At 46.9% G+C, this 16854-nt stretch overlaps 2 protein-coding genes across 2 annotated transcripts; both read right to left on the reverse strand.

Annotated features, from left to right (window-relative positions):
• Positions 1-1864: 1864 nt before the first annotated feature.
• LOC128757898 (fish-egg lectin-like) lies at positions 1865-3478 on the reverse strand. The gene is made up of 5 exons (XM_053863521.1): positions 3336-3478; positions 3035-3268; positions 2739-2959; positions 2330-2451; positions 1865-2217 (listed from the first exon to the last, which is right to left on the reverse strand). The coding sequence occupies exons 1-5, from the start codon at positions 3388-3390 to the stop codon at positions 2076-2078; spliced, it is 774 nt and encodes a 257-aa protein (XP_053719496.1). The 5' UTR covers positions 3391-3478; the 3' UTR covers positions 1865-2075.
• Positions 3479-9868: 6390 nt separating this feature from the next.
• On the reverse strand, positions 9869-11433 carry LOC128757772 (fish-egg lectin-like). Its single transcript, XM_053863293.1, has 5 exons — positions 11311-11433; positions 11010-11243; positions 10714-10934; positions 10338-10459; positions 9869-10225 (listed from the first exon to the last, which is right to left on the reverse strand). Exons 1-5 carry the CDS (start codon positions 11363-11365, stop codon positions 10084-10086), a joined length of 774 nt encoding a protein of 257 aa, XP_053719268.1. The 5' UTR covers positions 11366-11433; the 3' UTR covers positions 9869-10083.
• Positions 11434-16854: the final 5421 nt, after the last annotated feature.

The following is a 16854-nucleotide window of genomic DNA, read 5'->3' on the forward strand; positions in this document are numbered from 1 at the left end:
AATGAAAAGAAGGAGGAAGTTTTTATTTTATTTTATTTTTTATTTTTTTAGCAAGGTGACTTATAGAAGAGTCTAAGCATCAAAATAGCAGAACACCAAACACCAACACAATAGATAAATTCCAATACAAATACCGCTATGGTGTCAATGTTTCAATGGAATTATGTCTATTTAAATATCACAAGGCAATAAGAAAGTCGCCCCATGTGATCAGGAGGAGGAAGAGAAATTTGGAGGAAATGTCATGCATTTATTGCAAAGAATTCTGGGTGTTGTCATGGGTGTGAATTGTCATGGAAGTGAAACTGCAATTCAGAACTGCAATTGGAACTCAGCCGCAGGAGACAGGCCTGCTGGCCAGCCTGTGAGAGACTGACACACATCTTCATAGAACTGTGGTTACATTAGGTAACCCATATTTGAGACGGGTGCGGCCAGAGGAGGGGAGGATGCTGGTGCTTCCCCATTCTGAGTTCTTCTGAGTTTTGCTTGTTGTTTTTTCCTCCCTTTTATTCCTGACCTGGAATTCGTCTGTTTTGTTTTGTATTTTTACTGTTGGAGTGGACACCTACCTGCAAGGCGATCACGACCGTCAGGCTCTTCCACCGAGCTGACTGAGCAAGCTGTTGGACTGTTGTGTCGGCGTTTGGTTTTGTCCTTGTCTTTGGCTGGTCGACTGATACCTGTTTGTGATTTTGGCTGTCAGCTAACTGGGATTCCCTGCAAACATCGCTGGGCCATCAGCAAGCTCGCTGCCGGGTGTCTCGCTTTGAGCTGGTGGGTCAGCGGCTGGCTGGCTGCAGCTTGGTCCTTGCACACGTCAGAGGCTCGAAGAAGCATTCCTTCCGTTACCTCAATCGCCCCAGCTATGGCGCTACACATCCATTCTCTTTGGAACTTATAGCCCCACAGAAAACTCCAGACTTCTTCTCCGTCCTCGATATGTACACCGAAGCTCTCTCAAGTTCATACCTGGATAACCCACTCCCTGAGGGCCGTGGACGAGGAATTGCTGCTGTTCATCTTTGAAAGCTAAAACCTCGCCACCTCACTCACCTCTCTGCGCTTTCATATCCAGTATCACATCGAACACACTCACATCTTTCAAAAGTCAACTCAAACCCCCCCCTTTTCAGAATATCTTTCAAAAACTAACTGCGAATCTTAGGTCGGGCCTGTGACATGGAAGAATTTGATGTGAAAATAGACGCCTGTCAGAGCCACCACAGATCGTTTTACCGGTGTTTTATGAGTCCATAAGAGGTAAATGTGCTGGACCAAGCAACGCGACGCAGCCGTTCTGCTGGTCTGCAGCATCTAACAAAAACTCATAAGACTTGCAGGAAAGCGACAGAGTCTGAACCAAGCACTGGGTGTTGACAGAAAGTCACAGGCTGAGTGGCTCAGTAATTAACCAAAATCGAAGGCCGTTAGAGGGCGATGCACATGTGACATAGAACTTGGAAAATGCTTTCTGTTATTAGGGGGCTGAACTTTGACATGGACTCAAATGTAGGACCTCAGAAGAATTAAACACACTGGACTCTTCAGCCATCAGCTTGATGTTAATTATTTCAGTTGGATTTTGAAACTGGAGCCTGAGCCAACTCTGCGTTGGAAGTGAACTTTCTGTGTGGAGTTGGACGCCCTCTCCATGTATGTGTGGCTTTCCACAGAGCACTGCGGTGACCTCCCACAGTGAAAAGACATTCAGAGGTTCATCCTTCATCAAAGTTTCCATCACTGTGATTGTGTGCGTAGTTTCGTGTCTGAACAAGCACTGGGATGGACGACACCAAGAGCCCCCTTGACCCTGCGACCAAAGGGAATCAGTGGACGGAACTGGACACCAAGTAATTTGGAATTCTTTATTCAGTATTGCCATACATCGTATCTTCTGATTTCACCACAGTTGGAAGAACAATGATCAAAATTCTATCACTGGATGGACATTTCTCCATGTTATGTCTTATCATTATTGGGGTAACTATTTCATGTAAAAGAAGAAAGAGAGTATAAGATTAATGAAGATTAAGATGCATTGTTGCCGTACATCAGTGCAACAAGAGTGAATCCTAGCGGCGGCACTCCAAGAGGAGACCTGACTTGCTGGCGATCCAAAGTCTGCCCAGGTCGTAGGCGAGTCTGTCAACAGCGATGCACATCCGGAAATCGCGCCAAGAAGAACCTCTTGGGTTACTGCTTGTGATGCCCACTCTGTTGAAGAAAAAAGAAAAACACGAAAAAATGAAATGGTTGTTGATGTTGTGTGAGACTAGAAAAGAATAGGACCAGCACAGTGAGGCTCTCATGCCAGGTCATTGCTTACCTTTCGCAGATGACACCATTCGGCATCAGTCCAAAAACTGATCCGTCCTGTCCCACTTTGATCGACTTAAAGGACCCAGACACTTGCACCCATGATGTACTTCCACAGCCGGAGTTGATATTCTGAAAGCATCAAACAAAACAGAGCAGGAAAATCAGACGACGAATGTATTGACATGCATCACCAGCTGCTGTTTTCTTTCACAACCATGTTTTGTGTTGAAGTAAGCTTCATTTATTTTTTATCAATCAGCAGAATTTTTTTATTTCTCTCATGCTGCTTCGTCTTGCTTTAACCCAGAAAGATTTCAAAATAGAGGCAGGGAACCTGATGACCAAATTGTTCCCACAATAACTAAGGTTATGATGTTCAAACACGGAATTCCAACATTGCTGTGGCATCTACTTACCCACATGACATAGACCCGATTCGATGAGTCGACCGCCCAGCATCTATTCTGTCCGCAGCTGATTTCTTTCATGACATGGGTCTTCAAAACCCAGCTCAAAGAGCCGACACCTCTGTAGTGCAAAGCCGTGCTGCTTCGAATACAGACGGTTCTGTTGTCACTGGCTCTGACTCCCATCAAAAAATCGTCCCCTCCAGCTGCCACCACTTTCAACTTCAAACCTGGATACAAAGAAATAACACTTGTCTCAAACCTATTGCAGGAAGACCATCATGAAAGTTACTGATGAAAAATACCTGTGGCCTCCAGAAAGTTGCCTCCCACCATTTTGAAGAGTTTGTTGCTGGAATCAGTGGCCCACAGCCCAGAACGTCCGACTGAAATGTGACGAAGGCGTTGGTAGCTCAGGACGCTCCAGTGTGTACCAGTGAGCATCAGGGTTCGATATCTGTTAGTGGCAACCAACATTCCTTGTCCGGCATCAAACTGACCGAGGCCGTAATACCTGGGAGCTTCCTCACACCTGAAGGCTACAAAGCAAAGACAAGGTTAGTCACAACATTTTCACTTCTCTTCTCCAGCGGTGTGTTCAGCTACCATGACTGGCAGCCAGGAAGCAAGACAGCAGCAAGAGAGCGATGGCAGTCTTCATGATGTGGCTGTTCTTCAGGTGGTGGTTGTCTTCAGGGAGGCTGATGTCAGGATCTCAAGAGGCTGCTGCTCTGCTGCTCTGCTGCTTGGTTGGTCTGGCTTTTATAGGCAGAAGAGGTGGGTCGATCTACATTCCATGCAGGTTTGACAACTTGATTTCCAGTTAGTTGGCTGGAATTCAATGTTAATCAGGTATGAGGAAAGTCATCATCTAATGTGACATTGAAGAATGTAGTTGTTATTGTTGCCTGTGACAGAAGAGCAGCAGCTGGAGTGAAATGGAAGCTTCATCGGACGGTAGAGAGATTTGCCATGATGTGCGGGTCAGAGACTGTAGCGATGGCACAAGGACCAAGGACTGAGTTAGAAGTGTTGGAGATGAAGATGCTCCGGTTTTCATTGGAGCAACTCAGGAGGACAAGATTTGAAATGAGCATATCTCTACTCTAAATGAGAGGGACAGTTCATGTATGTCAGAGTCAGGGAGGACAGAGTGAGGTGGTTTGGACCAGACAGGGAACATGTCAGACAAAAAATGTCAAACATGGAAATACCTGGCAAACGAAAAAGAGGAAAGCAGCTATTGAGGTTCATGGATGTGATAAAGCAGGACATGAAGTGAATAGGTGTGAACAGGGTGGATGCACAAGTTAGGTGGCGGAGACATGATTGTTTTCAGATCAACTGCTGAGGTAGAGTTATTTGCTGCTAAGAGTCGTGCAGCATGTTGTAGATGTTTTGTCTAAAGAGAAAAAGTCCTCACTGACTCTGGTTCTGATGCTACCTGGGATCAGCCAGGTAGAGACGCGTGGATGAGGAGTCTCTGCTGGACAAAAGAGAGAGAGACAGAGCTGGATGCTCATGCACATGCAAGACGTGTGATGAAGGAGGAGAGTGACCTGACAGGAAATGCCAAAGAAAAAAAGAAAGAAGAATAGAATGTTATCAATCAAATCATTGTAGTTTGTGCAGCTGTCATCATACAAAAATGTTCTAATGGGTCGAAGCTGATGGAACTTGTTTAGTCAATATTTCCCATCATGGCAGACTATCATGGGTGTGTCATCGTGTTATGTAGTTGCTGTCAGAGAAGGGATATTTGCTTGAAACCTTTGCTCTGTCTTTGCTCCACCAAAAAACTCAACAGATTCTCAATCGAGCAGATTTTCTAACAATTCATTCTGGATCAGTAGCTTCCATGTCCCGGTCAGAACCTGTGAATCCATCTCATATCTTGAGCTGGAACGCCATGTTGTCCAGCAAGGACACATATATTTATTGAGAAAACCTCAAGACAGAAACACAGCCTTCCTCATATCAGCGTTTCAGTCAGGAGCAAATGTGATGTCCTGTGGTTTCAAGGTCAAACAAGACGACACACTAGAACCGCTGAGAGGTGCATCATTTTATTGGCCTGGTGGAAGGTCTCATTGTCCTGGCAGCCTGCCACAGTACTGTAAGTATTTGTTATACTTCAACTATTATGAGCATTAGTTATGACTACGACTACCTCTGTAAAGTTCAGAACTTGTGCCGACTCTGACTTTCAACTGTGTCATTGTTTGCATCTTACTGGAACAACAGAGAGTTTGTCTTGTGCCAAACTTCTAGAGTTGACACCCTTCACTGGAAATGGATGGTTAAAAAAAGTACCATTGTGTTATGTTTTGTTTTGTTTTGGTTTTTTGGCTGGATCAGGTGCACAATTATGTGTGATTGACAAGACCTGAGAGATGCCGTAATATCATCCTCGACTAGAAACGACTCATCTTTCAGTCCTCCTTGTCTCAGGTGTCTCAGTCCACTTGGTCACAAGTTGTGGATCCGTCCAGGTTTAAGCAGCTACTGGTTCTCAGTCTCACAGCCGACTCTTCAAACCAGGACGGATACGTGAGACACTCTCACGACTGGAATTGAAACAAATGAAGAAAAGGGGAATGTTTTTGGGGTTTTTTTAATCTGGCGAGGTGACAGACAGATGAGTCTAAGCATCAAAACACCTGAATGTTCATTGTTGTGATTTTGACAGATGTAACACGTTTGCAGCTACGTTCGGGCCCTTTATCAATTGCAATCCTCTTATAAATAGATCAATTCAACAAAAATACCACTATGGTGTCAATGTTTTCATGCAGTTATGTCTATTTAAAGTAGTCACCAACAAGGCGATAAGAACGTCGCCCCATGTGATCAGGAGGAGGAAGAGAAATTTGGAGGAAATGTCATGCATTTATTGGAAAGAATTCTTGGTGTTGTCATGGGTGTGAATTGTTTCCTGTAAGTGCTCCTTAACAAGTACAGGAGCAACTTCCTGCAAGTGAAACGTGCTTCAGGTTGGTGAGTTTGTTCTAATATGAAAGATGAGGCATAAATATCATGTATCATCGCCGTGTTGTCCGTTATTGGAAAAAGAAATGCAAGCAATGCCGAATATTCATTTGTGTCACTTACAACCCTTTGTAAAGAACGTGACTGTAATCTTCCAAAATCTGTTTAGTAAATATCTTACCCGCATAACACTGACAATAACTCGGGAAGCCACCTATCCAGACGTTACCCATCGAGTGAATTTACTTCATGCTGATCGATGATACAGGACATGACACAAGCCTAGTTTAGATCATCGTGTCACACTAAAGACTGAACTAACTGGCTTTCAATCTTATGTGATCACTAATCTGGTTCAGGTTTGACGATGACACACTGAGAAGCTTCCTAACTGTTGATATCGTTTCTTGGATTAAAAGTCTGCTTAAAACTATGACAATGAATAGAGCTCCTCCAGACTCTCTCCATGCTGACTTGTTTGTCAATTGTTTGGCTGCTCCCTTTTGTAATAAAGATCTAATTTGATAAATACACAGCAGGATAGATGGCAACAAAAATCATCGTCACATCAGTCCATCAGTCCATCAACCACCGGGGAGAGCACCTAGCTCATGGCTGCATGGCAACATCCTCCACCCTAAACCCTCACATCGGCTAAGGAAAAACTCCTACAACACCCTATCGAGAGGAAAACAGAGTAACCTCAGGGTGAGATTCAGAGGAGGGGTCCCCCACCCAGGACGGGCAGACGTGCAATGGATGGAGCCAAAAGTGCCTGTTGCAGACCCGGGGGCAGAGCAGGAAGGGAGTTCAGCATCATGACAGCCTGGTGGACGAAGCTGTCTTTCAGTCTGCTCATTTGTGCGCGGTGACTCTGGTACCTTCGCCCTGATGGCAGCAGCTTGAAGAGGCGGTGTGACAGGTGGGTGGGGTCTCTTGCGATCCTCTGGGCTCTCCGAGTGAGGCGAGTCTTGTAGATGTCCAGGAGAGATGGAAGAGGGACCCCGATGATCTGCAGGGTCTTGCGGCAGGCGTTGGTGACGAACCACACTGTGATGCAGCTGGTCAGAACGCTCTTGATCGTGCCTCTGTAGAAGGTGCACCTGATGGGGGACGGAACTCTGGCTCTCTTCAGCTTCCGCAGGAAGTACAGGCGCTGCTGGACTTTCTTGGCCAGTGCTGTGGTGTTGGTGTTCCAGGTCAGGTCCTTGGAAATGTGAACACCCAGGAACTTGGTGCTCGTGACCTGCTCCACTGCGGCGCCAGGGATGAGAAGGGGGGGATGCAGGACGGGTCGTCTCCTGAAGTCCACCACAATCTCCTTGGTCTTCTCCACGTTCAGGCGAAGGTTGTTGTCATCGCACCACTGGACCAGGCGGCTCACCTCACTCCGGTATCATATGTTAGCAGAGTGAATTGGAGAGGACTCAGAACACATCCCTGAGGAGGTCCAGTGTTCATTGTGATGGACCCGGAGGTATTCCTGCCAACTCGAACCACCTGTGGTCTGCCTGTGAGGAAGTCCAGTAGCCAGTTGCAGAGGGGGGGGTCAAGTCCCAACTGGACCAGCTTGAGGATGAGCTGCTGCAGGATGATGGTGTTGAATGCTGAGCTGAAGTCCAGGAACAGCATTCGGGCGCAAGAGTCTCTCGTCTCCAGGTGGGTGAGGACGGAGTGGAGAGCGGTGGAGATGGCATCATCAGATCAGATCATCCAGAGCAGGAGGGAGAGAGGTCTTGATGTGATGCATGACCAGCCGCTCGAAGCACTTCATGATGATAGGAGTGAGTGCCACTGGGCGGTAGTCATTATGGCAGGTGGGAGACGTCTTCTTCGGGACTGGAATGATGGATGCTGCTTTTAGGCATGTTGGAACAACAGCTTGGCTCAACGAGGTGTTGAAGATGTCCGTGAGGACATCCGTGAGCTCCCCAGCGCAGTCTTTCAGGACCCTTCCCGGGATGTCGTCTGGACCCGAAGCTTTCCTCACGTCGATCCTTCTCAGTGATCTTCGCACCCCGTTCGGAGACAACGACAGTACCTGGTCTTCAGGGGTCAGAAGGATCTTCTGGGCTGGAGTCTTGTTGACTGCCTCGAAGCGAGCGAAGAAGTCATTCAGCTGGTCAAACAGAAGAGGGGAGTCATCACAGGTCTGCGGTGAGGGCTTGTAATCCGTGATGGTCTGGATCCCCCTCCACAGGTTCCTGGTGTCTCTGCTGTCGCTGAGCTGGTCGGCAATCTTCCTGGAATACTGCCGCTTCGCCTCTCTGATGTCACGTGCCAGGTTGGCCCTGGCTGCTCTCAGGCCCTCCTCACCTCCAGCTCTGAAGGCAGCGTTTCGAATCCGCCACAACCTGTGAACCTCACCTGTCATCCATGGCTTCTGATTAGCCCGGATGGAGATGGTTTTGGCGACTGTCACGTCATCAATGCACTTCCGGATGTAGGCTGTGACGGTCTCTGTATACTCCTGGAGATCAACGGTGTTGTTGATAGTGGCTGCCTCTCTGAACATGTTCCAATCTGTGGTGGAGAAGCAGTCCTGGAGCGCTACAGACGCGGATCCTCTTCTTGGTGGGCTTTGTGACCTTCACCCGTGGCCTGTATGCTGGAATGAGCAAGACAGGCAGAGGCACCAAGCGGAGGCAGGGGGACTGATCTGTAGGCTCTCCTGTGCGCAGTGGAGACGTTGTCAAGGGTGCTGTTGCCTCGTGTGGAGACGTTTACGTGGCTGTTCAGTTGTGGGAGCACACTCTTGGGGTCTGCATGATTAAAATCCCCGGTCAGGATGAGGAGAGCATCGGGGTGAGCTGTCAGCTGAGTACTGATGAGTTGGTGAAGTTCGTTCAGTGCCTCTCTCTTGCTGTTGTCATTTGAGCTGGGAGGGATGTATACTGCAGCCAGCAGAACAGCAGCGAATTCCCTCGGCAGATAGAAAGGCCGACATTTGATAATCATCACCTCAGCCCGCGGAGCAGTGTCTACATACCACAGCAGCGTCACGGCACCAGGCATGGTTGATGTAAACACAGAGTCCCCCACCTCGAGTCTTACCTCCTTCGACGAGAGCCCGGTCAGATCTATGGCATGCTAGCCACGCTAGCTCGATAGCATGGTCCGGAACGGTGTCATTGAGCCATGTCTCCACGAACACGAAAGCACAACAATCCCTCACAGACCTGAACGTGGTGCGGAACAGGCGGATGTTGTCCAGCTTGTTGGCCAGTGAGCGGACATTAGCCATCGTGATGGTGGGGATCGCCGGTCGGAGCGGGCTAGTGGCTAGCCTTGCTCGATAACCTCCTCGCTTGCCCCTCTTCTGTTTCCTCATGTTCCGCCCCTGTCGCTTCCAATGTGTAACAGGGAAGGAAGTGGTGCACCGATGTTGAGCTAGATGGGGTCTCTGGAGCAAACCGTAGCCGCGTATTACTTCAGAAACCACCGAGGACAGGTCCGAGGGTATCGTCCTGAGAACAGAGAACAGAGCCTCCCGGCAGTAAAAACTCCTCAAAGTAGAAGGATGCGGCGAGTGTGACAAGGATAAGTTGTCCCACACAGTTGCTGAACACACAGGGAGCAGGATTCTCAGGAATCCTGCTCGGTCTCGGCTGGATGGCAGCCTGCATGCGATGAACCTGATCAGACAGTGCCAACCATGTGGGACACGAGTCCATGTTGACTGAGTGGCTCAGTAATTAACCAAAATCAAAGGCCGTTAGAAGGCGAAACACATGTGACGTCGAACTTGGAAAATGCTTTCTGTTATTAGGGTGCTGAACTTTGACATGGACTCAAATGTAGGACCTCAGAAGAATTAAACACACTGGACTCTTCAGCCATCAGCATGTTGTTAGTTATTTCACTTGGATTTTGAAACTGGAGCCTGAGCCAACTCTGCGTTGGAAGTGAACTTTCTGTGTGGAGTTGGACGCCCTCTCCATGTATGTGTGGCTTTCCACAGAGCACTGCGGTGACCTCCCACAGTGAAAAGACATTCAGAGGTTCGTCCTTCATCAAAGTTTCCATCACTGTGATTGTGTGCGTAGTTTCGTGTCTGAACAAGCACTGGGATGGACGACACCAAGAGCCCCATTGACCCTGCGACCAAAGGGAATCAGTGGACGGAACTGGACACCAAGTAATTTGGAATTCTTTATTCAGTATTGCCATACATCGTATCTTCTGATTTCACCACAGTTGGAAGAACAATGATCAAAATTCTATCACTGGATGGACATTTCTCCATGTTATGTCTTATCATTATTGGGGTAACTATTTCATGTAAAAGAAGAAAGAGAGTATAAGATAAAAAACATTTAGATGGATTGTTGCCATCATTGTTACATCAGTGCAACAAGAGTGAATCCTAGCGGCGGCACTCCAAGAGGAGACCTGACTTGCTGGCGATCCAAAGTCTGCCCAGGTCGTAGGCGAGTCTGTCAACAGCGATGCGCATCCGGAAATCGCGCCAAGAAGAGCCTCTCGGGTTACTGCTTGTGATGCCCACTCTGTTGAAGAGAAAAGAAAAACATGAAAAAATGAAATGGTTGTTGATGTTGTGTGAGAAAAGAAATGAATGGGACCAGCACAGTGAGGCTCTCATGCCAGGTCATTGCTTACCTTTCGCAGATGACACCATTCGGCATCAGTCCAAAAACTGATCCGTCCTGTCCCACTTTGATCGACTTAAAGGACCCAGACACTTGCACCCATGATGAACTTCCACAGCCGGAGTTGATATTCTGAAAGCATCAAACAAAACAGAGCAGGAAAATCAGACGACGAATGTATTGTGTTGTGTTTGTGTTGAAGTAAGCTTCATTTATTTTTATCAATCAGCAGAATTTTTTTATTTCTCTCATGCTGCTTCGTCTTGTTTTAAACCTGAAAGATTTCAAAATAGAGGCAGGGAACCTGATGACCAAATTGTTCCCACAATAACTAAGGTTATGATGTTCAAACACAGAATTCCAACATTGCTGTGCCGTCTACTTACCCACATGACATAGACCCGATTCGATGAGTCGACCGCCCAGCATCTATTCTGTCCGCAGCTGATTTCTTTCATGACATGGGTCTTCAAAACCCAGCTCACAGAGCCAACACCTCTGTAGTGCAAAGCCGTGCTGCTTCGAATACAGACGGTTCTGTTGTCACTGGCTCTGACTCCCATCAAAAAATCGTCCCCTCCAGCTGCCACCACTTTCAACTTCAAACCTGGAGACAAAGACATAACACTTGTCTCAAACCTATTGCAGGAAGACCATCATGAAAGTTACTGATGAAAAATACCTGTGGCCTCCAGAAAGTTGCCTCCCACCATTTTGAAGAGTTTGTTCCTGGAATCAGTGGCCCACAGCCCAGAACGTCCGACTGAAATGTGACGAAGGCGTTGGTAGCTCAGGACGCTCCAGCGTGTACCAGTGAGCATCAGGGTTCGATATCTGTTGGTGGCAACCAATATTCCTTGTCCGGCATCAAACTGACCGAGGCCGTGATACCTGGGAGCTTCCTCACACCTGAAGGCTGCAAAGCAAAGACAAGGTTAGTCACAACATTTTCACTTCTCTTCTCCAGCGGTGTGTTCAGCTACCATGACTGGCAGCCAGGAAGCAAGACAGCAGCAAGAGAGCGATGGCAGTCTTCATGATGTGGCTGTTCTTCAGGTGGTGGTTGTCTTCAGGGAGGCTGATGTCAGGATCTCAAGAGGCCGCTGCTCTGCTGCTCTGCTGCTTGGTTGGTCTGGCTTTTATTGGCAGAAGAATTGAGTCAGTCTACATTCCATGCAGGTTTGACAACTTGATTTCCAGTTAGTTGGCTGGAATTCAATGTTAATCAGGTATGAGGAAAGTCATTATTTAATGTGACGTTGAAGAATGTAGTTGTTGTGTAACAGTAGAGCAGCAGCTGGAGTGAACGGACGGCAGAGAGATTTGCCATGATGTGCGGGTCAGAGACTGTTGTGATGGCACAAGGACCAAGGACTGAGTTAGAAGTGTTGGAGATGAAGATGCTCCGGTTTTCATTGGAGCAACTCAGGAGGACAAGATTTGAAATGAGCATATCTCTACTGTAAATGAGAGGGACAGTTCATGTATGTCAGAGTCAGGGAGGACAGAGTGAGGTGGTTTGGACCAGACAGGGAACATGTCTGACAAAAAATGTCAAACATGGAAATACCTGGCAAACGAAAAAGAAGAAGGCAGCTATTGAGGTTCATGGATGTGATAAAGCAGGACATGAAGTGAATAGGTGTGAACAGGGTGAATGCACAAGTGAGGTGGCAGAGACATGATTGTTTTCAGAGTTATTTGCTGCTAAGAGTCGTCCAGAATGTTGTAGATGTTTTGTCTAAAGAGAAAAAGTCCTCTCTGACTCTGATTCACCTTGCGTACCGCTCACAGGTGATCATCTTGTCGTCGTTCCATCCTACCACCATCAAAATGAGCAGGAGGCGAAACTGCATCTTACACTGGCAGAAGTGGACACTTCAGACTGTCAGGCGGTCTGTTCATCTGTTCCGGTGGGAGTCTGAAAGGGAGAACAGTTTCTTCCCAGCGGCTGGCACACTGAGTGTGCTCAGCCATCGCATAAAAGCCTCTTTCTGACTTTCTCGTCGTATACTCCACACTGTCATCGTCATTTACAAACATCACTGAAGCAGTTTATTCTACAAGCCGAATCCAGCTTAGACAAATGGCCTTTCAGTTGCACTGAGCTCTCTGGCTACCTCCCGCAGCCCAAAGACTTATAGAGGTCCATACGTTTGAGTTGTTGTCTGTCTAAACACGCCCTAAGATGGACTTACTATGAGCCTCACAAGGAATAAGAAACAGAATGGCGTTTAATATATGAACTTTATTTTGTTATACCATACATCAGATCATTTGACAGAGCACTGTTACAAGGACACAAGTCAAATATGTCTCTATATTATCCAGCGGTGTGTTCAGCTACCATGACTGGCAGCCAGGAAGCAAGACAGCAGCAAGAGAGCGATGGCAGTCTTCATGAGGTGGTGGTTGTCTCAAGAGGCTACTGCTCTGCTGGTCCAGTTTTTATAGGCAGAGAAGGCGGGTTAATCAACAATCCATGCAGGTTTGAGATTTTGAGCAATGCTGTTTGTATTTGGCCATTAAAATTGAAAGAAAAAAAGTCTGCTTAAAATGGGATGTTGAGTATGTTTCTCTCTGCTCGGTGGATGTGACATAAAGTAGATCTGTAAATCTTGGGTCCATGGTGCCAATATTAGGCTAAAAAGCTTTACTTCTGCATTTGTGGGCCTCATGAGCAGCAGGACAGCAACATGGCATGGGAGCAGTGAGACCAGTTGTTAAAGATGATCCTCTACACCAGTCCTTCTCAAATAGCGGGGCGGGCCCCCCTGGTGGGACATGGAGCGATGTGGCGCATGTGACCTGGAGAAACATACTTTTTTGCAGTGCCAGAAAAAAGGTCTGCGTGAAAACACACAGGAGCTTGCCCTTCCGCTTCTAAAGTTATGCGTAGTTCCCGATGAATGACTCTCGATGTGAACTCTGAACTCTGTATTTACGCGGGGTGGAATCCACCATTGCTGCTGACTCTGTTTGCAAAAGTGGTCATATCTAGCAATCCCTTCACTAGCAGTATGAATTAAGACAAGAGAATATGATGACGTGATCATTTTTTTCTGCATGAAATGGTGTCGGCCATTAATAACGCAGGCTCAACCAGGAGCGGAGCTCTTAACAGCTGCTAGTCTCATCCTGATACTGCAAGGGGTTCAAGCTCAAACAATAAGCAATAGAACTGTAACACGTCCTTTCCATCTCCATCTTCATGGCTCATTTTTATACGACTTAGGTTTGTATAAAACATGTCATGATATGCTGTTAAAAAAGACAGAGGACGACACTGTCTTTTTCCAATTTACAATAATAAAGCATCCTTTCAGAGTGTGTTCTCCATCGTCATCGTGCTTTTGGGCATGTGTTTACAATGTTATGCTTTTGACTGGTTGTCGAGCATTCAGTTATTCTAAGAGGGTATGGATTATTCTTGACAGTATGTTGCAGAGTAACAATTGAGGAAAGGATTATTGCCATATTTGTGTTGATAAAATCTTCCTTTAAGTTACATTTAAAACTGATGCAAAAAGTGTGCGCAATATGCGATTCATTGCAAGTTAACTACATCTTAAGTGTGATTGTATTGTACATAGAAGATGCCGTTAAATTGTATTTGTCAAAGTAATTCATGTCTATGGATTAGAGGTGAATGAAATAAACACTAATTTATTCAAATCTCAACAAGAGTGTTCTGATTCAGTTTTACTTAGGTATTACTTTGTCAGGTCTTTAACTATTTGTGTTGGAACTTGAATGAGCCAGCCTTTTGCTGGACGTGAACATGTCACATTCAGTTCATTCAGTATGGAGTTTGACTTTCTCTTCATGCGGAGGAAACCAGAAATCAAACTGCTTTGACAGCCACGTTGACCTTTTTCAACTAAAGGTGCCACCCTTTGGATTGAGTAGAGGACCTGCCACTTTTGAAAGGCTTCTGAACGTTGTGTTGGCTGGCCTCATTTGCAATTCATGTGTCGTGTACCTCAGCGATATTTCACTTCCTTCACCTGTCTTATTGTTTTGGGCAGCTTCCTGCTCCCGCCTTTCTCTCCTCCTCTCTGACAAGATTGGGGGTCTTCTCCATGCCATACAGTTGTCACAGACACACAGAACTCCTGAGCTTAGTCATGCAATCATCCTCCTCGCCACTTGAACGCCGGCCAGAAGACAATCCTGTGGACTTATTTTGTTTTATAGGACTCTGTTTGTTATGCTCTTTTGAATTTCTGAACTGGTTTTGACTTTGTATTAATGGACTCTGTCTCCCTCTTGTGTCGAGGTTTTGTATCGTCTTTGTTTCTCCTGCCTCCTCCTCGTGTTAGAAGTCGAGAGTAATTCTGTTTGCATTTTGTATTTTCAGTTCACCTACTTCGAGTGAGTGTGCTTCGGTCTCTGTCTCCTCCCTGCTACATGTGGGTCACCCGTCTCATGTTGTTACAATGATGACAAACCAACTGAGTCGTTCTTTAGTAGTGGAGTGTAGTTTGTATATTGCAGTTAAAAGAGATCCTCACTGATTGACAAATATGACACAAAGCTTTATTGTTATGATGCAAGTACAGATTTAACTGCAACATAAAATCTCTTAGATTCACTTGCTCTTCTGACTCTTGATGCGAACATGTTCTGCTTTTGAAAAACAAGCTGCAATCGGTTTTATGGTGGAAAAAGTCCATGGTCAGACGGGAATACTGTAAAAGTTTTCCGATAAGTTATGACCCATGATACAGTTGAATTGAATATTATGAATATCTGTATGCTTGGTATTTGCTCGTCTTACTGGCCTTTATTGTAAAATATTTACCAAAGATCAAAGAGATTAGACCAAACATGTTTTGTTGCTCTCTCGCCCCAATTCATCTCATTTGGCTGTTGAACCACTTGCAGTCACTATGAGGAAGACTGAGGAATCGAACGTACTCCACAAGATATGCACTCTCTCTGCTGATATGCAGGAATGACTCAGCAAAATTCATGCCACGTCTCTTACAATAATTTTGCCAATATTTCTGGGCATAAATGAAACTTAAAAGTCTTCTCCTTCACATTAATGAATGGCTGAATCACTGAGTTGCAAGATCTGTATCTTTTGTACCTTTTAAACTTCAGAGTAAATCCTTTGTTTTCCTGGGTGTAGTGGATACAAACTCCGTCACATTGTGGCAAAAGCAAGAGCAGGCGATGAGACGGCAAACTTCCAACAACTTTATTTACTCCAGAACAGAACTCACTCCCCTCCCCTCACAGTCAATATATACATCACCACGCCCCATACCCATAAACCATCTGGGTGAGAGAACACACCCCTTAATGTACACCACACAGCCCCCCCCCGAACACCCAGAGGGAAAGATCAATCCCTCTTTGGAGGCTTAATGAGTCTTCCAAAACGGTTACGCCACCCAACCTCTGGAACCACTGGGGGGCGACAGGCAGGAGAGACGTCATCTGAACACGGCTCCCGACTAGGACATTCAACTGGAGGAGACAGAACAGTGGCTTTAGAAGGGGGACGACCTCTTCGGGGAACCCGGGCCGGTAAAACCTCCTCCCCTGCCAGAAAATGAGCCGGCTTGATTCTGTCTAAAGACACGCGCTCTCTACGCCCGCCCATGTCCAGCACGGAACTCTTAGACCCCGCCTCCAGTACCCTAAAGGGGCCATCATAAGGGGGTTGGAGGGGTGACCTGTGAGCGTCGTGGCGCACAAAAACAAAACGAGATGACGCAAGCTCTGCAGGCACAAAGGTCCGAGGGGAAAAGTGGTGAACCGGCACTGGTGCAACCATGGTTTCAGTCGAAAGTGGCATTACCGGAAAGGGGAAAGGGGCTGGAATCTCAGGTAAAAACTTCCCCGGAACACGAAGTGGTTGTCCAAAAACTAATTCTGCGGGTGAGGCATTTAGGTCCTCCTTGGGAGCTGAACGCAACCCCAACATGACCCACGGCAGACGGTCCACCCAGTTGGCATCCGAGAGTGCAGCGCGCAACGACGCTTTAAGCGACCTGTGAAAACGCTCACACAAACCGTTAGCCTGAGGATGATACGCAGTCGTACGGTGAACCTGCGTACCCAGAGACCTTGCCATTGCTGACCAGAGCTCAGAAACAAACTGTGGGCCTCTGTCCGAGGTGATGTCTGATGGTGGACCGAAACGTGCGACCCAAGTTGAAATGAATGCGCGTGCCAAGTCCGCGGACGAAGTGGAGGACAGAGGGACTGCCTCTGGCCACCTGGTGGTCCGATCCACCATTGTGAAAAGATGTGTGAATCCCTGAGAGGGAGGAAAAGGCCCCACCAAGTCCACATGCACATGATCAAAACGCTTGGCGGGAATTGTAAATGGTTCCAGGGGCGTTTTAGTGTGTTGATGAACTTTAGCACGCTGACACGCCACGCATGCGGACGCCCACTCTTTGACTTCTTTGCGAAGGCCAGGCCAGACGAACTTCGATGCCACCAGTCTTACTGATGCACGGAGTCCTGGATGCGAGAGTGCATGAACCAAATCGAAAACCCGACGGCGC

The sequence above is a fragment of the Synchiropus splendidus genome, chromosome 4, assembly GCF_027744825.2.
Source record: "Synchiropus splendidus isolate RoL2022-P1 chromosome 4, RoL_Sspl_1.0, whole genome shotgun sequence".
Classification (NCBI taxonomy): domain Eukaryota; kingdom Metazoa; phylum Chordata; class Actinopteri; order Syngnathiformes; family Callionymidae; genus Synchiropus; species Synchiropus splendidus.